This window comes from Carlito syrichta, unplaced genomic scaffold, assembly GCF_000164805.1.
Source record: "Carlito syrichta isolate Samal-C Ts95f unplaced genomic scaffold, Tarsius_syrichta-2.0.1 Scaffold305658, whole genome shotgun sequence".
Taxonomy (NCBI): domain Eukaryota; kingdom Metazoa; phylum Chordata; class Mammalia; order Primates; family Tarsiidae; genus Carlito; species Carlito syrichta.
The window spans coordinates 1023068-1046244 of record NW_007249754.1 but is presented as its reverse complement, the minus strand read 5'-3'; the positions used below and the strand labels follow the sequence as shown (position 1 = coordinate 1046244).

Sequence of the window (23177 nt, the reverse complement as noted above, 5' to 3'; positions counted from 1 at the left end):
GAGAGAGAGAGAGAGAGAGAGAGAGAGAGGAAGCACAAACAGAGCATAGGATGGAACCCAGAAGGCTTCCCAGAGTCAAGATTGCTCACAGTGTTAAATTATAAGTAGCATATGCCCTGTGAACTAACAGTGGGTGGTGCTGCTGTCAGAGGTGACAGTGCATGTGGCAGCCACAAAGATGTGCTTCATGGACCTCCACCCACAGGTGCCTGACCTGGCCCAGAGCCCCAGCTGCTGGGTCTACCCCACCCTTCATGCTCCTCTTCCATCATGCTTATCCCTGTGTTTAGAAATCTGTTTGACTCTTTCTGTCCCCAGATTTCAAGCTCCTGGAAGACAGTCTCTGTCTTGTTTATTGTGGCAATAAATATTTCTTGATAAATCAGGAAAAGTCTTCTCTCATGCTCGCATCCCTAAGCACTGGTCACCGCCCCACCCCCCTCATCTCCTCCATACCGTAGTCATTCCAAAGGCTTCACCTTCAGGTGTGGTCTCCCCAGTGGCTGGTCAAGGAAGAGCCTCCACTTCCTCTTTTTGTGACTTTTTTACTGGCCACCTGTGCTTAAAGATGATCAAATGAAATGAGTGAACCAAAAGGGGATGAAATTCATATGCAGTTGCTATTACCAGCTAACCGGGTTTTATTCCTTTCTTGGTTACCAGGAGGATGAAGTGACGTCTCCCACTGCTGAGGGAGGTCACTGCTTACTGCTTCCCCAGCATGTCAGCTGAAAAGGATCAGTCAGCAGGGGCATCACCTCCTTACTCTGCCACAGCTTCCCAGAGTTCCACGCAGACCTGGCCTTCAGAGGAAGAGGACTCCAAGGGACAGCTAGAGGCAGAGACTTTGCAGGATGAAACTCTATTTCCTGAAGAGGAAGAGTCTCTGGAGGAGGAAGAGTATGTGGGGGAGGAAGAGTATCTGGAGGAAGAAGAGTATCAGGAGATGGAAGAGTCTCTGGAGGAGGAAGAGTATATGGGGGAGGAAGAGTATCTGGAAGAAGAAGAGAATCTGTTTGAAAAGTATCTGCAAGAGGGTGAGTATCTGGAGGATGGAGAGTACCTAGAGGAGAAAAAGTGTCTGAAAGAGAGTGTCTGGATGAAGAAGAGTATCTGGAAGGAGTTGAGTATCTGGAGAGGATTGTAGCTCTAGTTCACCACAATGCCCAGGAAAAAAAGAACAAACCTGGGATGGAGCCAAAGCTCAAATTATCAGCCCTAGTCATGTGGGACAGGTAGGAAGACACATCACTGACCAAGCTCTGCTCACAGCTACAACAGCCATGCCCCAAAACAGTGCCAGCAAAGCCAACGGGGAATGTCATGAACATAAGGCACCTGTTTATCCAAATAATAATTTCTATCTTTTCTTTGTCTTACTGCACAAGTACTGTGTGGATGTTTTAGTAGCTATATATAAACAAAATGAAGACAGTACAAATCACCACCACCCAGAGATGATCATCGCTTTCCACTTTTGGTTATATCCTCCCAGACTTATTTTGTATACTTACATATATATAATACACACACACACACACACACACACACACACATGCACACATATATGCCTTTTGTAAAATAATGATACTTTATATGGTGTTTATAACCTGCTTTTCAAGATACATTTATTTATGTTTACACAAATATTATACTTATGTGAATATCATTTTATATTTCATATATTTAATTTACTATGTTATTAAGTTTTCTACAAATAATTTTAATGACCACATTGCATTGTATTATATTGATAAAAAAACAATAATTTTAATCAATTTCTTATTATTGACTTTTTTTGCTTCTGATTTTTTTTTTTTTTTTTGGTTTCTTTTTAAAATAGTACTTGGGTGAATATCCATATAGCTAACTGTTATCCATGATCCCTAATTGTTTCCTGGAATACATTTCTACATTATGTTGCCAGGTCAGCAGACACTAGCATAAATTTCAGGGTACCCCTTTAGCCCCCTTGAAGGAATCATCTCCAAGTACAGGTGAGTCTTTGACTTTGGAGTGATTCTAGGGCTGACATTTTTCCAACACCATTTTGGCAACTGGCAACCCTCCTCAAGTTGGGTTTAATTATTTGACAACAGCCTCCTAATGCTATTTGCTAACGGTGTCCAAAGAGCATTCATTCCTAGATATATGTGACGTCTTCTCTTGATGTTGTCACTGCATGGCCATATTTAGCTGGGTACGGAAATGTTAAAAGCCAGGTCATCTGTGTCATCTTCACGTTGGCAGAGAAGTAGAACTAAACTATTTTTCTGGATCCAATTCTGCTACCAACTGCAAGCGTTCCAGGCAACTTGAATTTTTAAATCCCTTAAAATGTGATCACACACAAGCTGTGTCTGTCCTCAGTGCTAGTGTTCTCAGCAGCCACATGAGCATTTTACCTTCATGTCCCTCTCCCCCAAATCAGATGCCTCATCCTCCATTCCTCCCACCCTCGTGGAATTCTTGTTGTCGCATTGGAGAGATAATTCCTCTACTGATGGGAGACTCTTTTTTGTGTATCTCTACATTAAGTTCCCTCTTGGAATCCTAATACGCCTGCTGTGCAAGTACCGAGTGTAATTCTAAGACTGAAAAATAGCAGTCGGGGCTTTTTCTCTTGCACAGTATGAATCAAGCATTCTTAACATGTCCCCTCTGTGTGCTGGATCTTTGTAAATATATTACCCACTAGAGTAGGACAAATACAATGCTGTCAAGTGAATGGAACTGTGTATAAAGCAAAAGCTTTGAAAATAAATGCCCTGCTAGCAGAAATTGGAGAGGCACTGGAAACACGGTAGGGAGAAGCTGAAATGCCTTTCAAGGCACAGGGAAGGATGTCTTGGTCTATGAAGACCTAGGGGACCAAACCAGGTTGTACAAAACAGGTTAAGAAGGGGTTACAAAAGATTTCTTAACTTTTCCAAAGAATGTATATCAATATTTCTTTATGTAGAATATTCTCCTAGTATCTTTGCAATATAACTATGTTTCCCCTTGTGTTAAATCTCGGTGCCTAATAAGAGTACCTTCCTGACCCCTAGCAGGTATTCAGGACATGCAAATTGAGCCAAGTGATCACATTCATTCCCTACACACACACACACACACACACACACATACACACACACACACACACTCATACACATTTATTATTATTTTGAGTCAACCTCTCACTCTGTTGCTCAAGTTTGAGTGGAGTGGCATACTCGTGGCTTACTGTAGCCTCAACCTCCTGGGCTTGGGCAATCCTCCCACCTCAGCCTCCTGAGTAGCTGGGACTATAAGCATGTGCCACCACTCCTGACTGATTTTTTAAATTTTTTTGCAGAGACAAAGTCTCACTATGTTGCCCAAGCTGGTTGGTCTTGAACTCCCCAAGCAATCCTCCCACCTTGACCTCCCAAAGTGCTGGGATTATAGAAGTAAGCCACGGTGCCCAGCCATAATTATTTTTAAAAACGTTATGGTTAATTGGCATATATAAAATGAGCCCTAGAAGCTGGGCTCGGTGGCTCAGCCTGTAATCCCGCGCTTTGGGAGGCTGAAGTGAGTGGATTGCCTGAGCCCGCGGGTTTGAGACCCGCCTGGGCAACTTGGCGAGACCTCATCTCTACAATAAATAAAATTTAAAAAAATCATCTGGGCATGATAGCATGTGCCTGTAATTCTGGCTACTCGAAAGGCTGAGGCGGAAGGATCGCCAGAGCCCAGCAGGTCGAGGCTGCAGTGGCTGGGAGTGGCCACTGCACTCCAGTCTGGGCGACAGAGTGAGACTCCAACTCAAAAAAAATAAAAATAAAAATAAAAATAAATAAATAAGATGAGTTCTAGAGATGATGCTTGTGCTTCCATCTCTCCTGCTGATGCATTAATTGCTAAAGGTTAGAGGTGGAGCATTATGTTGAAAGGGATTCTGAGGCCATGTCTGGGCTCAGCAGGAGAGAAGTGCTGCTGATCAGCTAGCAATGTCTGCCACAGGACCAGGCAGTGAAGGTAGAGCATGAGTGCCATTTATTTGTCTTCTAGGTGGCAGATAGGAATCTATCACAAAGAGCACATTTTCCGTTCCCTCTCAGGTTTGAACACTAGCCCTATCCCCACTCATTAGTTGCATGAGCTTGGACAAGTCACTCAATTTCTTCATGTCTTGGTTTTCCTCACTGCAATTAAGAACAGCAATAGATTTGCCTCAAAGGATGTTTGGGAAATTTAAATGAGTTAAGTTATAAACTATGCCAGGCATATAGCCTTTTAAGCCTATTTAATGTTAACTAATATTAGTATTGTTATATTTCATTATGCATTATTATCATAATAATTGACTTGTGACTGGCCACATTACCCTGCCATTGACTTGTGACTGGCCACATTACCCTGCCATTGACTTGTGACTGGCCACATTACCCTGGCCACATCTCCCCTACCTCCACTGTGAAAGGAACATAACCAAAGACAAGACACAATGAACTATGCTGTGGGCAGAATCTACATCCTCCACCCTTCTCATCTACTTGGCAGGCAGGTCAGCTTCAGAGATTCCCTTAGCCCTGGATGAATCAGGTTAGGTCACACTAACTCTACCCGCCTCTCTTCTTTAAAAGGGGATATCCCCCCATGGCTTGTGGAGAAAAGCAATAAAATTAGAAAAGCACCCTGAATATTAATGCAGCATCCATTACCACTGAATAATCGATAGTCGTGTCTGACTGGCCTACCGGGGGTTTTTCAGATACTGAATGCCAAATACGGGTGGGATGGCCATGGTATCCCAGTCAGATACCACACAGATAGGCACACGGTGGGCCTAGACCCTCTGCACATCACTTACCTTCTCTAGGTTTCTGTTCCCTATGGGCAAAAACATTTTCTCACAGTGTGATTGCCATGATTAAATGAAGTAACATATCTGAAAGTGCTTTGAAAATTTCCCTACACCATACAACTGTACAGTATAAGAATATTCTTCTGATATCACATGAAAGAAGGTACTAGAAGGGCACATGGGCTACATAGCTTTCCTGCTGCCATAGAACATGCTGTGAGGGTGAAATCATCTCCTGATGAAGCCTCTTTTGTGTTTTTTTTCAGACCCCAAAACCTTCCTAATGATAAATTCTGCTCTGTGGCAAACTGCTATAGAGACGTCACAGTACATTGATTTTGATTCATCATGTTTTTGCCTAATAGTATTTTGAGACATATAACACGTTGAATTTGATTTTCTTTACCCTGCTAGCTCCTCCTGGGCAGCTCCGACTGCTGTCTGGCCTGATGCTATAATTTACTTGTCATTTCCAATTGAGCATTAGTGTCCCAACTGCCATTTCCAACAGGAATCCCAGCAATGCTGGGGATTTCAGAAGAAAGAGATGCTGATGAGCCAGGGATGGGAGGAAACCACCTTCTCATGCAGGAAGGTCCACGGTTTATAACACTGAATCGGCAACTGGTTGGGGTGGGGGCTTTATCCTGTGTCCCAGGACCAGTTGCCTCCAGTCTCCGCTGTGCTTGTAACATGCAGCGTCACTTTCTGTTCATGTCCGTCCCCAAGAAGGTCAGGGCGCATAGTCCAATGGCATGTGTGTATAGTGTATTTCACAATCTCTATCTCCTTAAATTCTCCCACTCGTTAGCTCTCTCCTCCAATTCCCTTCGCAATAAGGAACCTGGAGTTAGAGAGAGGGTGTTTGACTGCTCTGAGATCATAGAAAATTACTAGAAGATTCAAGACAGGCTCCCAAACTTTCTCTTCTCTTCCAGTCACTTGTCTTTCTTTTCTCCCTTCCTTCCTCATTTCTTCATCTTTTGTTTCTGATTTTTAATATGTGTGTGCATATTTTAATTTTAGGAGTGACATCAAAGAAACAAAATGTATTCTTTTTCTTTGCTTTGAAAAAATTTGACAATTTGAAAAGTAAAAAATAGAAAGACATCCCCCAACCTATTAACATCCGCATGTGAATAAAGCTAATTCACATTGTAGTGATTTTCATTCTGTCCCTTTGTTCATATTTTTTGTATATCTGATAGTGGTAGTCCTTGTTGCATGGCTTTGTTTAGTTTTCACTGTTTTAGCATGCAATGTATACAAGTTTGTATTTCACTTTTGTAACTTAGTATTGTAATGCTTAATTTTTATAGACATTATTTTAACAAACAAGTAATGTTTCTCAATAATACTCTGTTGCATGGGTAAGCTATGGATAAGTGTAAGTATTCAGAATTTCTCCTTCAAATTCAAATTTTCTGCCAAACACAATGGTTCACTCCTGTAATCCCAGCACTTTGGGAGGCTGAGGCAGGAGAATCACTTGAGCCCAAGAGTTCAGCTTGGGCAACAAAGCGAGGCCTACTCTCTACAGAGTAGAAAAAGTAGCCAGGTGTGGTGGCACATACCTGTAGTCCCAGCTACTCGGGAGGCTGAGTCAGGAGGATAACTTGAGCCCAGGAGTTCAAGGCTTCTGAGAGCCACTATCATGCCACTGTACTGCAGCCTAGGCAACAGAGTCTCAAAAAAAAAAAAAAAAATCAAATTTTCTGATTCTCATTTTCTCTTTCTCCCAGTGTCAACCATCCTCTATTGCTAGAATTGGTGGCATATTTTATCCCAACTCTATATGAAATTCTTGATGTCATATCATTTAATCAGTGAGGGGATTAAATGACACAAGCAGATTCTTTAAAATTAATAATTTGTGGCCTGGCTCGGTGGCTCAGCCTGTAATCCCAGCACTTTGGGAGGCCAAGGCAAGTGAATTACATGAGCCCGAGGGTTCGAGACCATCCCAGGCAACTTGGTGAGACCTCATCTCTACAATAAATCAAAAATTAGCTGGGTGTGGTAGCATGCTCCAGTAGTTCTGGCTATTGGAAGGCTGAGACGGAAGGATCGCCGGAGCCCAGCGGGTCGATGCTGGGGTAGCCGTGAGTGTTCCATGGCACTCCAGCCTGGGTGACAGAGTGAGACTCTGACTCGAAAAAATAAAAAATTAAAAAATTAAATTAATAGTTTTTAAAATGTGTACATCATTTGCATTCCAATCACCTCCCCTGTACAGATATCCTTCATCCAAGACAGAGGGAGACTTCTGTGATAACCAAAGAGACTAGCAAAGCAAACTTGATTTCCAAAATCCATTATTTCTTGAAAATTATTTCCTTGGCTTCTCTCCAATTGTCTAAAATTTCAACCTGATAATTTATAAAGGAAACCATGAGAAGTAGAGACAAAAATGAGGTCAAAATAGAACATTTCTGTAATTGAGACCCTCCTCACTCCAATCTCAGCATCACATAGTAAACAACAACATATTTTAAAATAGCAAGATGCCTGTTAGTCCATTTTTGTTGTTCTTTTTTCCAATAGAACTCAAGTCAGCTTATTCACCACCGAAAACCAGGCCTCATCTTAATGGAAGGTAATCCTTTTCTTTTGGGACCAATCAGGTGGAGTTGGGGGGGTGGCAGGTCCCCTGGGGAAGGGGGAGTTTAGTGGGGACTCCCAGAAGCTACAACCTTGCTCCCTTCTGTGAGTGAGTCACTCAGAGGGGCGGGATGGACCCAAGGTTAGAGTCCTGGGTGCCCAGAACCATCAGAGATGAAGGGCAGATGCCGTCTGAGTCAAGGGAGAAGGTCCAGCAGGAAGTATTCTTGGGGAGCAGATGAATGAATGCCCAGAAGGAAGCTGCAGTCTATCCAGGATGAAAGAAAGCTCAGGCATACTTCCAAAGTCTGTGTGATCATTCAGTGAATGTTCATTAAAATCCCACAACAGGACTTGGCCCATACTAGATGGTCAATAAAACATCTATGGAATGAGTGAGTAAATGCCTTCTACATGCCCAGCTCTGGAGAAATCAGAGTAGGGGGCACACAAGACTTCCAATCCACAGTCTTTATCCTGATTTCTTGTGCCCTAAACTCCTATCCCAAAGGGTGAATGCAGGGGACAGGAGCCATTTATCTTCACTGGTGAAGTGGGTTGCCATGATATCTAAAAAAAAAACCTGCAAGGCCAGTGTGGTTATGGTGAGAAGCAGGAATGAAATCCCAGCTTTGTCAAGTCGGGAGCTCGTAAGTTACAACTTGAGGGCACAGGGCTCCCACCGCAGGGCTGCGGCCCCCACTTCTGCTCTGCACTGGCCATTCTGTCCACACTTCTCACCTCCAGTGCCTCTGACAGGTAAGTCCTCAGTGAAAGAGGGTACCTATTTATAAAGAAAGTGACTTTTCAGAGGCTTCTTCACCTTAGGCACTGACACCCAAAGTAAGTTAAGTAGTGTGGCCAGACACAGCGATGGGGTCTGACAGTGAAGTGACCACCTTAAAGTTGGTTGACAACAGGGACTCTGGAACCAGACTGCCCAGGTTTGAATCTCAGCTCCTCCACCCAGCTAGCTGTATGCTACTTAATCTCCTTGTACCTCAAGGTCTTCATCTGTAAAATGGGGAGACAAAGCACTCCAGTCCCACTGGGCCGAGGTGGGGATTAAATGAGTGTCAGCTCACAGAAAGCACTCAGGACAGTGGTCAGCACACAAGACATGCTCAGTCAGCTCCGTGGATCATTGTTATTTTCCATTCTGAACCCCCCACACACACCCCACGAACCACCAGGTCAAGAACTGAGCACTTCCAGAGCAAGAATCACGATTCCTAGTCAGTTTTATTCCAATCACATCCACCCTTCCAACCCTTCATTCACACTTCAGCTAGGGGGGTTTACTGTTCCCAGGGCCCATGGAAAGAGTGAGTATCAGAGGCTCTGGGGCCTTCCTGGTGTCCACATGCTCTTCGGCTTGGGTCCCCAAGGGCCAGATCTGGACTCAGAGTGCTCAGAGATGCCCTGGATTTTCCTCGTACAAAAAAACCAAGAGTCTGACTCCTCCACAAAGTCCTTTAGGCAAGAAGTACTACATTCACACAAGCGTTTCCCAGCAGGGTGGGGAAAGGGGAGAAGGGACAGTTCATGGGTCCCTTATTACAGGAAGGTCGCCAGCCAGGAGCCGGAAGCAACTCCCTCTCTCCCTTTCCCATATGCTTAAGGGTCCCCAGGCACCTGCCAGGCCCCTCCCTACTAAAGCACTGCAGGAGCAGGTATTCAACAGTCAAAGCTCCCCGGGATCCAGGATTCCACGGCTCCTCCCTGTACCCTCTCCACTGCAACAAGGCATGGAGCCAATATTCAACCCAGATGGCCAGAACTCCAGCCCAGCTTCCCAGAAGCTGAGGTTGCAGCAGAGCCCTGGCAGGCACCCTGGAAAACCGGCAATGTCCCAGCCCAGGGCAGGCCCAGCAGAGTGGGTGCTGGGAAATGTACGTGACAGTGGACATGGCCAGAGCAGCCAGCATTTGTCTTAAATATAACTCCTCTGTTTGTTTAGCAGCTTTGGCTTTTCAAAATCCTTTCGTGGGGACTGCCACTATCTCTCTGGGTCCCAGTGGGCACCTAGTGAACAAGATAAGACAGGTATTACCTTGCTAGAAGAATAAAGAAACTGAAGCCCAGGGGAATCTCCTGATCTAGCTGGGAGGCCTGGAGTGGGCCAAGAGTTGACAGGTACCTAAGTGAGCTCACCTGCGTCCATTTGTTCTTGGTTACCCTATGACCACCTGACCTAGGACTCAAGCGTCTGGTCACATGACCCAGGGTCCCTTTTTGGTGATGCTCTGCTCCAGCCTGCCGGGCCAGCACAGAATGCCTCTCCACTGGTCCCTCAGAAGCCCCTGCAAAATCTGCCTATGACTCCCACAGACTCTGAAGGGAATTTTCCCAGAATGTCTACCTGCTAGAACAAACAACCTCCCTCCACATCTCCCCACTCAGCCTAACTCCAGACCTCGCCCCCCTGCTTGCCCCTGTGCCAAGAACTTTGGCCCAGATCAGGAACAGGTCTACCTTACTACCCCTATAAGAACAATAATGGCAAACAAGTAACTTCCCCAAAGTGCCTCTGAGATAATGCAAGAGCCAACACTTAAGCCCCGGTCATCTAACACCAATTTCTGTGTTTTTTCTACCAACCACAGTCACCACCCATTATATGCTGGGCATTTTCCCTTGTACCTGCCTCTGCCAATCGGGCCAGCTGTCAGGAAATAACTCCAAATCCAAGACACCCAAAGATCTCTTTCATTCTTTTGAATTACAGTTTCTTGCCCCCAGTTAAAAGCCAGAGATTCCTGAGAAAAGACACAGTGTAAAATGGTGTGTGGGGTTCACCTCTCTTGACGCTAAGCTGCCAGATAGCAGGGCCCGCACCTCATACCCAGCGCCCTGCCAGCAGGCCCTTTAAAAGACTTCCTTGACCATGGTGGTGTTTATGGTGGGCCAGCTGCAGGGACAAGATCTCAGGGCTTGATTTTAAACGGCAGCGGCATCTAATTCAGTATGTTTTTCCACTCTGCCTGAGGCAACTGTGAGACAGAAAGGGCCACTGTGATGAACAGGGTTATGAGTCAGGAAGGAAGAGGAATGTTCTGGAACATTCGACTGTCAGTCATGGCAGTCTGGCCCAGGGGCCTCTGAAGACCCTCACACATCCTCTCATTGTTCAGTAAAACATGTGGCACTGTGTTTCCCAGCAGGGTTGAAAAGGGGGAGAAGGGACAGTTCACGGGTCCCTATTTTCCGTGATCCACAAGCTGGTCCTTTCTAACCTTGTGACGTCTACCACCTGGGACTGGACATTGAGAGCAGCCACCCCAACCTCCCTCCAGCACCCCAAAGAAAGGGGTTCCTGACCTAGCCACTGTCTGGAAGTTGACCAACCTGTGCTCCCCTCTGACAGCAGCCCAGACGCCGGCCCCTCTCAGGCGACTACCTTCTCTGAATTGCCGGTGATGTCCGCTATCCCTCCTCCTGTCTCCGAATCGCCCAGCGACTCTTCTGACTCTGGTGTGATGCTTCCTACATCCTACATGAGAAGCCAGGCCAGTCAGACAAAATGGAACTATGAGGGAAATTTGGGTAAGGGAAGTTGTGCCCTGCCGGCCATTGCCTGGTTGGACTCTCTGTGGGCTGGGGGAGGAACGGCCTTGCAGCATTTCGTGCACGTGAAATATTGTGACTTGAGTGTTGTCTCTCACGCTAATGATATTCTACGGTTTTTGTTGCCATCTGAAATCATATTTTGGGTAAGACATTCATTCCTCTAAGAGTCTTGCTAACCCTCTTCTCCCATCCCAGGCCTCCCTCAGAGAAAGAGGGTCCACAAAGTGCTGAAGCAAATGGTTTCTTCAGTTTTCCGTTCCTGTTCTTGTTCTACATGAGTACAGGCACTATTTCCCTCAGGGACACAGACCATTTTCTTCCCAGATTACAGACTGGTTCCCTGGGGTGACAGGCCATAACCAGACAGTCAAGTGGAGAAGGGATTGGGGACTCTCAGTGAGTGGTCAAAGCCAGCCCTGACTCAGAGCCAGCCAAATCCAGCCCTGTAGTAAACTTTCATGGCTACAACTGGGAGACACACAGGAGAGAGTTCGACAAGATTGCATTAAGGGTCTTAATTCTCTACCCAATTAGGCCCTCAAATCCTCACTCCAGGGTCCTGGGGCTGGAAGACTGAACAGCATTGCTCACCATTATTAGTCATTTCAATCCAGCCTTAGTGGGATCGATCCATCACTGATTCGCAGATTTATTTCACATCTGTAGTCATGGCAGCAGTAAATTAGATTCCCCTGTACCTCACCTCCCTGCCCCATCCGTGCCTGCTACGTTTTGTAGCTCAAATATGGTTAAAAGAAGTTAGAAGCCAGAAACCCTATAAAGGAGGATGGACAGGCCCACCCCACCAGTGTGTGATGAGAGTGTCACCTGCTGCATTGGTTCACTGGAGATTTTTGCCAGCATGCGTGCTTTCAGGAAGCCTCGAGAACTGGAACCATTTCGAAATCAGTAAGCGTGACCGCTGGGAAAAATCCTAGCATTTATCTACATATTCATAAGCAGGATTCTGAAAGTCATTTACTGGGTAATCGCCGGTGAAGTGCCAATGCCAAGCTTGAAAGGACATGGAGAGGAGAAGGGGTAGAGAAACAGGCTGGAGCGTGGAAGCCTGTTTACACCACTGTGGACCCACACCAGAGAGAGTCCTCAAGGAAATCATTGTCTCATTTGCCCTATCATCCACCACCCTTAGGAATCTAAGCTTAATCAGTAGAGCTAGTCATGCCTGTATTTAATTTAGGTTGTAAGCACCACGCATGGGCATATTTTGCAACTGTGTGTCTGTCTCTTCCATACTGAGTTCCTTAAAGCCAATATATGTTGGGTATTCAGTAAAAGTCTGGGATGGTAAATTTATATTTACGTTTACCTACAGTAAATGTCCACTGATTGAATATTGTGACATTGGTGACCTGCGCTAAAGGTAGGCACTGCGTTGGAGCCTCTGAGCCAGGCTCAAATGACACCCCCACTTCTTGCAATGACTTGTAGGGGGAGGTGATCATTAGAGCAGACGTTGAAACACAAGGAAAAACAAGCAATTCCCCAAAATTCATGGAGGTTTTTCTTCCCCAATCTGCCTATAGTTTCCAGTCTATCTCTCTGGAGAGCATGGGTGGTAACAGGTATGTTATTGTGTGTGGTGGGTGAAAAGAGCAAGTATGACAAAGAATGGGTATACTTAGCAGCTCCCTGACCCTGGGTCACCACCCAATCTCAGGACTATATTTATGGGCTAGAAAGCCAAGTCAACTATCCCAAGAAAGCTATGGGAAGGAATATCCCATCTCCAACAGTAGGTTTCTAGCATCAGAGCAGCCGGATTCCATAACCCAGGCTAAGAGAAGGAGAACACAGCTGGCAAGCCTGTCACACTTTCCGTCAAGCTGTCCTGCATACTGATCTTGAAAAGGTTCCAGTTTTCAGATGCTGACAAAAGTCCCAATGGAACTAAGGGGCACTGAGGAAGGACATCCACCTTCCCAGAGCTGGCATCAACCCAGGCTGGCCAGACACTTGAGGAAGAGGCACAGGAGCGTGAAACTTCTCCACGAGGGCGCTGAGGGGAAACTAGGAAGCACGGAGCTCCAGGAAGGTGGAAGAGCTGAAAACCCAGCCAAGAAGAGGACCATAGGGACAATAACTTGGGTAGAAAGGAGAAAGCCAGGCTTCCCACAGTTGGAGCACAGATGATTAAGGATTTCCACACATGGCAGGAGCATAAAAGGATCTGCTTTCAGCCCAAGGCAGGAACCGCCCAGGCACTTTTTGGAGAAACACAGGGGACCACAGCAAAGACAATTCAAGGGGATAGAATCATAGGGGTGCAAGGCGGAAGCCAGCAGGAGCAGAGAGGAGACCAGACATGGGCACTGCCACACCAGGAAGCCCAGAACTGGGTGTCCCTGCAGCTGCGTGCTTGTGAAGATGTGGCTTTCCAGCCCTTATCAGAATCCCTGCCTGAAATGGCCTGAAATCTACATTCTTACAAGATCCCAAGAGAATTCTTGGCACATGAACAATGGAGAAGCAGAGAACCTCTGGTGTGGGATGAATTTCATGGGTGCCAGACTCCTGTTTCTAAGACATGTTTTTGTTATGGGATTGTTCAATCCCAGTAAGTCAGAAACGGTGTTTCACATGGAACAGCCCTTTTTGACAAATAGGACTTTGACCAAATATGGAGGAAAAACACCCAGATAAATCCTTGAGAACTATTCCTCCGGAGTGTGGCAGGTTTGATCTGGAAGGACTGCTAAAGACACAGGAAATACCTCATGATCCATGTGAGAGAGCATTCAGGGGGCCAGAAACACTATTTATGGCTTCATGTGTCCATCTATCCAGGCCCAGAGCAGGGTCATAAACCATAGACTAGAAATTCCGATATGGAGCATTATGTCCATGCTTGCAGAAATCCTCAAGACTTAGTGCCTAGCACATAGCAAGCACCCATAAATATTTGTTAAATACTTGTGAAGTTGTTGAGCCCTTATCTGATTCAAGATCAGATCACGTGATAAAAAGGCACATCCAGGCCAGGTGCCATTGCTCACGTCTGTAATCATAGCACTTTGGGAGGTGGAGACGAGAGAATTGCCTGAGCCCAGGGGTTCAAGACCAGCCCGGCCAACTTGGCGAGACTTCATCTCTACAATAATTTTTTTGTAAAAAACCAGCCAGGTGTAGTGGCACGTGCCTGTAGTCCCAGCTTCTTAGGAGGCTGAGACGGAAGGATCGCCTGAACCCAGCTGGCTGAGGCTGTGGTAGCTGTGGTCATGCCACTGCACTCTAGCCTTAGTGACAGAGTGAGACTTAACTAAAAAAAAAAAAAAAAAAAAAAAGAGGAGGGTGTCTCTTCAAAAAAAAAAAAGTAGTCTTGGTAGGAAGGAGGCTATAGATAGAAATATGTATACATAGAGATATTGTATGTATAGAAATGTGGAATGTGGGTGAGGATAAACAGAGAGAGGAAGGATACTTTAAACCACCTGGTCAGATGGAGAAGAGGGCTGGAAAAATTCCCAGGAGTGCTAACTAGTCTGTTCACAGATTTTCCTTCCATGGACTCAGATTCTGAAAGAGCACATTCAGAGGTCAAAAAGATGAGGACATTTCCAACAATGCACGCAGGAAAATGACTATGAACTTAAAGTTCTCTGAATGGTGTCAGTAGGTGGGACGCGGTGGCTCACACCCGTAATCTTAGCACTTTGGGAAGCCAAAGTGAGATCACTTGGGCCCAGGAGTTCAAGACTAGCCTAGGCAATATAGCAAGACCTCGTCTCTACAAAACATTAAATAAAAAAAAAAAAAATTAGCCAGGCATGGTGGTGGTGCCTGTAGTCCTGCTACTCAGGAGGCTGAGGCAGAAGGATCACCTGAGCCCAGGACGTTGAGGCTGCTGTGAGCTGTAAAGGTGTCACTGCACTCCAGCCTGAGCAAAAGAGTAAGATTCCAACTCAAAAGAGAGAGAGAGAGAGAGAGAGAGAGAATGATATCAGGAAAGCTGAATCCCAAGATAAACATTCTTACCAAAAAGTAATAATAATGATAATGATGGTACAGGCTGCAACAAAAGGCAGAGGGCTTTTAAAAATATTATTGGGGCAAAATGATCAAGACAGACAAACTACTGCTACTGCTTTTTAGTGCAGTGTTGGTGAGTGATTCAGGGGAAGTTTTTCAATTGCCATTTAATTTTGACTTCACTGTGAAGGAAAATTATTCTCAGATTGAAAAGAGTGTACCAAAAATAGGTAAGAAATAGCAGAAACCAAAGATTGGTGAAAAAAAATCAGAAGAGAAAGCTGACTGCTGTCTCCTGACCTAGATAAAATATACCCCAGAATATCTAGAGGAATAGAGTAGCTTAATCACATTTCTGTGGGCCATGGGGGAGGGTGTGGAAATTATGTTGCTGGTTCTTGAAGCATGGTAGGGAGTTGGGAAAGTGAGTCTGTGACCAATCTGGGGCAAATATTGAGAGCAAAATGACCACGAGAAATCAGCCTCAGATCAATAAAAGTAAATCATGTAATACTAGCTTTTAGGTCACTTTCTGAAAAGGTTATTAGATCAGGGAACTGTGGAAACCTCACAGGGCCAAATTCCACCAGGCATTTTATTTCCAAAGGCCTCCTGATGTTCCTGGACAAGATGGAGGAATACTAGGTGGGCGCTAACGTAAGATGTTGTAATCAGTAATCATAACTGATTGAACACCTTCCCAAGATGCTGTTTAATGGATCAGAGTCAACCTGGTTTCCAGTGGAGAGTCACAAGGCTCTGTTTAGTTTCTGTTTTTGTTTTTGTTTTTTGGTAGACTGGGATGCAGATGTAGAAGAAATATTTATATTTGTGGATGCTTAGGATAATGTAATCAGATACTAAAAGATGTTGACAAGCAGAAACATGGGATCAGAATTGACTAGATAGAAGATATTGGCAGGCTAGGTGCAGTGGCTCACACCTGTAATCCCAGTACTTTGGGAGGCCAAGGCAGGAGGAGTGCTTGACCCCAGGAGTTCGAGACCAGCCTGGGCAACATAGCTAGAACTCATCTCTACAAAAGGAATCAAAATAATTTGCCGGGTGTGGTGGTGTGTACCTGTAGTCCCAGCTACATGGGAAACTGAGGCAGAAGGATCACTTGAACCCAGAAGGTCAAGGCTATGGTAAACCATGATCATGCCATTACACTCCAGCTCAGGCAGCAGGGTGAGACCCCAACTCAAAAAAAAAAAAAAGGACGACTTTGGCAACTGACATTATTGTTTTGACTCACAAAAACAATAGGATAAAGAAGTAGAGGGCGAGCAAGCCCTGTTTGTTGTTGGGGGTTTCATTCAACCACAAGCTCAACAAGGCTCTAGTACAACTGATATGACTGCCAGAAAAAAGCAACCAAATACAACTAAAAGTTTACTTCAAGGGATTTAGTCCTGCTCTGCACTGGTGGCCCACCCTCGAAGAGCATGTCCAGTTTGGGGATCCCACACTCTCTGAGGGCCAGAAGCAGCTTGGCAGAGCTCCAAGGAAAGGCTGGGGTTAAACAGACCCGGAGACTGTGTCACACAGGGAAGTATTGACACAGATTAGGGGTGTTAAGTCTGGAAGATATGTAACACTGAGAAATGAAAATTGACCTTAAATATTTGACTCTCTGCCACCCAAAACCAAGACCAGCGTATTCCCACCTGGACTGAAAGGCTAATATGACCGCTATGGAATCTTAGGAAAACAGTTTAGGAAAAGGAAATTATTCCTAATAGTCAGAACTATTCCATGGTAGAATGGATTTTCTCAAAACTGGAGAGTCCTTGCCTGAAGTGCTGCTCCATCTCACTTTGAAGAAATAACAGGCACTGACACAGCAAGCGTCCAGGAAACCCAGCACCACAGGCCAGACACAAGTGTGGACACTCCCATAAGCAAATGGATCAGTTTGCTTTTGCTTTTTCATTGTGCCTTCTAGCCCCTGCTATAAAGAATGGAATTGGACGCACAGTGGCTGATGCCTGTAATCCCAGCATTTTGGAAGGCCGAGACAAAAGGATTGCTTGAGCCCAGGAGTTCAAGACCAGCCTAGACAACATAGCAATACCTTGTCTCTACAAAAAAAAAAAATAATAGCCAGATGTGATAATACATACCCATACTCCTTGCTACTTGGTAGGCTGAGGCAGGAGGATTGCTTGAACCCACGAGTTTGAGGAGTGATGAGCTGTGATCCTGCCACTGCACTCTAGCATGGACAACAGAGTGAAATACCAACAACAAAAAACAGAATGGAATGTAGTGTGTGTTTGTGTGTGTGTGTGTGTGTGTGTGTGTGTGTGTGTGTGTGTGTGTGTGTTGTGCACATATGTATTTGGGAGGAAGAAGAAAACAGATGGGGACAGGGGAGGCAAAAAGGAGCCAGGATCATTAAAAAATTCCAGAAGAAAGAAAATAAGGGTAACCAAGAACTTACTAAAGTCTTTAAAAAAAAAAAAAGTCTCCTATTACAAGTCTCAGGGGATCTATACCAGATGCTCCCCCATCTCCCAGTCAGCCCTGATATGCCACCCTCCCTTGGCAACAGAGCACCAGACATGTCCACTCCCTACAGCGACAGGTATACCCCTTTGTGTGTCAACACAGACTCAGAGCCACTTGGCTGTATGGTTCTGAAATAGCTAGTGAAATATATAAAATAATTGCAAGAACTTGCTCAACATAAGTAATTCCATTTTGTTAAAATCCTCCATCTTAGCTGCCTGTCTAACCTAAAAATGACCCCCCAATGGATATGTGTGATTGTTATAACGTTCCCATGACCACAGGCCCACAGCTTTGTTCACCTGAGCCATTCACGCTGACCATTCTTGCTGGCTGTTTGAAACTCCCTAGCTACAAGTTTTGTGTAATTGTATGCTTTGTTAGCTGAAATCAGATTTTGCGCCAAGAGATTGTTCTTTGCAAAATTCCCCCTGCCACATCCGCATATTTTATTCTTATATTTTGTTTCCTTTTGTTTTTAGTTCCTTGTTCCCTCCCCCCTCCCCCCGCGCTATGTAGCCCACTTAAGGTTTTTGCCTTTATAAGCTTCTTGCTAGTTTAGTTCTGTGTCTACTCTTGACCGCACGCTAATAAAGGACTCTTCATTTGAACTTGGCATGCTGGCGTGTCTCCTTCTTGCAACTCGGTCATAACAGTTCTTACAGCAGGAGAAATATCTCTAAGTTCTTCCCCACCCCACCCCAATCATTCCAGCTATCCTGAGAACTCAAACTAGCCTCATAGTGACTAGAGAGGAAGGCCACAGAGGGCCTCCAATTTCTGACTACTGACATATTGCAGTCCCGGAGTAAGTGACCAAAGCCAAAGGAAAGGGGGCGTGCAGAGAGAGTGTCCATATACCCAGCTGTGACCCCCAGTCTCTGTTCTCCCCCATTGTTGATCAGCCTCAGGTGCCAAGAAAGAACCTCACACTCTGAGTATAAACACATTTAAAGTGTCAAGTTAAAAGACTCATGAACCAGGCTTGGTGGCTCAGCCTGTAATCCCACACTTTGGGAGGCTGAGGTGAGTGGATTGCCTGAGCGCCTGGGTTCGAGACCCGCACGGGCAGCTTGGCGTGACCTCATCTCTACAATAAATCCAAAACTAGCCAGGCATGGTAGCGCACGCCTGTAGTTCCAGCTATTTGGAAGGCTGAGGCGAAAGGATCTCCGGAGCCCAGCAGGTTGAGGCTGCAGTGGCCGGGAACGGCCACTGCACTTCAGTCTGGGCGACTGAGTGAGACTTCAACTCAAAAAATAAAAATAAAAATAAAAACACTCATGACCATGCTCTTCTGCCTTTTAACAGCAACATCTTTATCGAAATCAAAAACAGAGCAAGAAACCGCAGCGCTAACCATCACGAAGTCTGATTTGAAAGGTATAATTTATGATGATTGTTAAGACCTGTAGAAATAACTAATCTATCCACAAGAAGGTAAGAAGCACAGAATTAGCATACCCCCAGCCAAGAAGGCCCATTGTTGACTATTTGAGACCAGGGCAGCCTTAATGAAGACCATCAGCCAAGGCATTGTTTCTGAAATTTAGTGTCCAGGCTCAAAGCTCTCAAGACACAGAGCCAAAGAGAACAGTGGGCTCTGGCATTTTGAAAGGAGAGGAAACAATGGTCATCCCTAGAGTTAGGAGGAGAGATCATGACATTATCCATACTTAGCTCATTCAGTGGCATTTGTTGTCCCCGTACTATATACCAGAAAGGATATACAGACAGACAAAACCCATCTCATGCTTCAGAACTTAAACTCTAGTAGGAAAGACAAAATACAAACACAGGGAGGGAATCGATATTTGTTTAGCATATGCTAAGACCTCACACGGCTGGCCATCAAAGAAGCCCCTTTTCCCAAAGCATGTGATCCCCACCCTGAGTCTCCTGGCTATTTGAGAGGTGATTGTTACATTGATTCCATCAGAGATCAGAGGATCTGGACTTGTTCATCATATCACATCCTATTAGTAATTTTTCCTATTCTTTTTCAGCATATGATGCCACTGGAGTGCAGCAAGAGGAAGAAAATGGTAAGAGTTCAATATAATCTACCCAAAGATCCCTGCTTTCTGCAGAGTGTCCTGGGCTGGAGAAGGTGACCTGGGAAAATGGTTCCCTTGCTGATTCAGTATACCTCAAGGTCTAGAGGGGACCTAGGGACAACCTCAAAACCTCCTGAAGAAGGAGGACAAAACAAGAAACAGAGAGGGGCTTTCCAATGAGGCAGGACTAGAAGTCCCTCTTCCTACTCAAAAACTCTACAATAAGGGTTCCCAGGTTTCAAGAGCATCCAGTGGGTAGTTGGGTTCCCTGAGGTCTGGGAAGGAGGGCTTGATTAGGATGTGTGCCCCTCCCAGACAGAATCAAGGTCCTGTGACACCTTGGTAGTGAATAAATGGGAGCTCCTACAAATGGTGCCCTTAAAGGTTTATTAAATGTCTATTAAGGAGTTAGGCTGGGCACAGCAGCTCACATCTGTAATCCTAGTACTTTGGGAGGCAGAAGCAAGAGGATTGCTTGAACCCAGGGGTTCGAGACCAGCCTGGTCAACTTGGCAAGACCTCATCTCTAGAATAAATTTAAAAATTAGCCAGTCATGGTGGTGTGTGCTGCTTGGAAGTTCCAGCTGCTTGGAAGGCAGAAGCAGAGAGATTATCTGACCCAGGAGGTCAAGGCTGTGGTAGCCATGAGCATGCCACTGCACTCCAGCCTGGGCAACAGAGAAGGAGTTGGTTGAATCCTATGAGGAGAAAGAACAGGTGGGGATCTTTAGGGTAGTAAAATTCCAACTTGCAAGCACCACTCCACAAAACAAAAGCCTGCATTCAAGTAGACCCATCCTCATTAGAACACAGTTTAGGAGACTGGGACGGGAGGATCATCCAAGTCCTGGAGGTTGAGGCTGCAGGGAGCCATGATCTGTGATCATACCACTGTACTCCAGCCTGGATGACAGAGTGAGACCCCAACTCAAAGAAAAACATACACACACAATTTGGGGGCTAAGGTCTGATATATTTGAGCTGTGGATGAGGTCAGAGGGATCAGGTCTTGCATACACCCCATTATACCCCTATCCATACCCCATAGCTTATCAAACCAACTGTTGCAAACTCTAGACTATACTTTCTACCCACTCCACCACACTCACAGAAAGGTACTGGTGAATACAATTTTCTCCATCTGATTCCATGTCCATGGGTGTTTTAGAGCTATGCTGCTCAAACTTTTATGGGCCAGGCCATCAGCTGGGGATCTTGTTTAAATACAGATTCTGGTTCCGAGATCTGGTCTTTCTAACACACTCCCAACAGCTAATCCATGGGTCACACTTTGAGCAGCAAAATCTTAGAGCAGTTTAGAGATTTGTGCCCATAGCAGTCGCCAACCTAACCCAGCCCAGACCTTGACCCACCTGCCTAGGATAACAAGAGATTCACTATAGGAAGGGTGTTCACCTGTATTCTTGTTAATCAGTGAAGTTGGGTTGCTCATTTCTCAGAGCTGGCCACTGGGTTAGTCACTTACTGTTTCTCTTCTCCCTTTCCTCATCTATTGTTAAAGAAAATATTATCCACTGATATTTGCTTGTTTGCTTTTTGAGTTGGGGTCTCCCTCTATTGCCCAGGCTGGAGAGCAGTGGCATAATCATGGCTCATCACAGCCTTGACCTCCTGGGCTCAGGCAATTTTCCACCTCAGCCTCCTGAGTAGCTGGGACCATGGGTGCATGCCACCATGCCTGGCTAATTTTTTAATTTTTCTTTTTATTTTTTTTTGGTAGAGATGAGGTCTCACTATGTTGCCTAGGCTAGTGTCCTGGGCTCAAGCAATGCTCTCACCTCGGCCTCCCAAAGTGCTAAGATTACAGGCACATCTGGCAATGACACTTGTTAAGGCAGATTTTTTAGGGCCATCATGATAGGTAGAAAGACCACAACAATGGGGTTTTGTGGTAGAAGAGAGAGATTGAGCTCAACTCCAAGTGGAAATGTATAGCCAAGCAGCAGGGTAGAAGTCAGTGGATGGAAAATTACTAAGAGGAAACTACTAAGGCAGTTCTGCTTGAAGTGACCTAACGGGATTCTTGCTGAAGACTGGCCGGGTGACCAGACACCACCCAGGGGATGGAAGAGGATGAAGAACCTTATCTGATATCAAGGGTGATCAGATAGAGAGGGCTGAGATGCTCGCTAAACTGACTTAGTTGGGTTCTTGCTAAAACTGGATTTTAAGAGAAGTACACAGATGGGCCTAGGAGAAGGTTTAAGAGCCTGACTAAAGTTTACAGTCAAAGAATCTTTGCCACTATGATAGGGGGATGATTGTATTCACCCGCAGGGCAAATACTCATGACTCAAATGTTTATTCCAAATTCAGAAACTGCAGTTCTGTCAAGAAAAAGACGGGAGGCACGCAAATGAAGAAGAATTAAGATTTGCTCTTAATCAGACCTGGGGGAGACACACTCCATTGGGAAAGAGTTGTGCTAGCCCAGACCTGCCTTAGCCCTGGTCCTCTGAGTCACCCTAAAGATGAGTTTTATTGTCCCCATTGCACAGATGAGGGGCTAGGGTCCAAAGGGGCTGAGTGACAACTCAGAAGTGGTCCAGGTCCCAGATGACAGGGCCACTACTCAAACAGGGCCTGACACTCCCCCCCACCCCAACACCCCTGGTCCTCCCCAACTTCCTATGGGATGACTTCTGGAGGAGATAAGGATCTCACTAGAACAAAAGTAAAGGTTGACAAAAGTCCCCCAAAGGAAAAGTTAATTAGAAATAAACCTTTTTCTTCTCACTGGTCCCAGTTATAGCTATACTGCTGCTTATTTACTGTGCTTGGCTTGACATGTTGACAGTGCCATTGATGTTAATAAGCTTAATTATTATATTGACTCGAATGTTCGTGAGCATCACTGTTTAGTATTCAGGGCTGCCAAGTCTACCTTCTTCCCGTGATAAAGACCTACATTTTTCCTCCTCAAATTAACTATATATTATTCAACAAAGCCCATTAAAATATAGAAATCACTAATGATGGGAAATCGCCAAGCTACCAGGACCGCAGCCAGACATTATCTCAGGGAGGCATGTGACAGGTAGCCTGCCTCTCTACTCAGAGCATCTGTTGACCTAAAAATCATAAAATCTATACATTTAGAAAAAGAAAGGAGACTTTATTTCTTATAAGGGATTACTGCCTGCAAGGTAGCCATCTCCCAGTCTAGAAAGAGCAGCCTCTGGCCAAGACTAGAGAGAGACACTTTGCAGGAGGACAGGCTAAGGTAGAAGCTATATGCTGAAGGGATTAGCTGAACATACATACTCAATAGGTTACAGGAGGAATATGAATATTCATGAAGGTGGTCCTGACACATGTGTATTGAACAAACATGCATGTTACATACAACCTATATTCACCTTGGGGAGGTTACTTAACATTTAAATATATTAAATTAGGCCCTGCACATCAAAAGTCCTTTTCAGAACACAAAGGCTCATAAGTGCACAGTCTCTGTAAACCGGCCAGAACCAGTCCATGGTCATGGTCTTATCAGGAGAAAGTTACCGAAATCAGTCTCTTGCCCAATCAAAGCTGTAGTTATGGCTGGTGAATGAGCTGCAAAATGCTTTTTTTTTTTTTTTTTGTTGGAG

General features: G+C 45.2%; 1 protein-coding gene across 1 annotated transcript in view; it reads left to right on the top strand.

Moving 5' to 3' along the window:
* The first annotated feature begins 721 nt into the window (after positions 1-721).
* ERICH6B (glutamate rich 6B) overlaps positions 722-23177 on the top strand; it is a 56917-nt gene continuing 34461 nt past the window's right edge. The window contains exons 1-7 of the mRNA XM_021714491.1: positions 722-1127; positions 5343-5563; positions 8121-8191; positions 8744-8911; positions 10800-10978; positions 18818-18889; positions 19513-19551. Of these exons, the coding sequence (XP_021570166.1) occupies positions 722-1127; positions 5343-5563; positions 8121-8191; positions 8744-8911; positions 10800-10978; positions 18818-18889; positions 19513-19551 (1156 nt within the window). The remainder of the gene's footprint in view (positions 1128-5342; positions 5564-8120; positions 8192-8743; positions 8912-10799; positions 10979-18817; positions 18890-19512; positions 19552-23177) is intronic.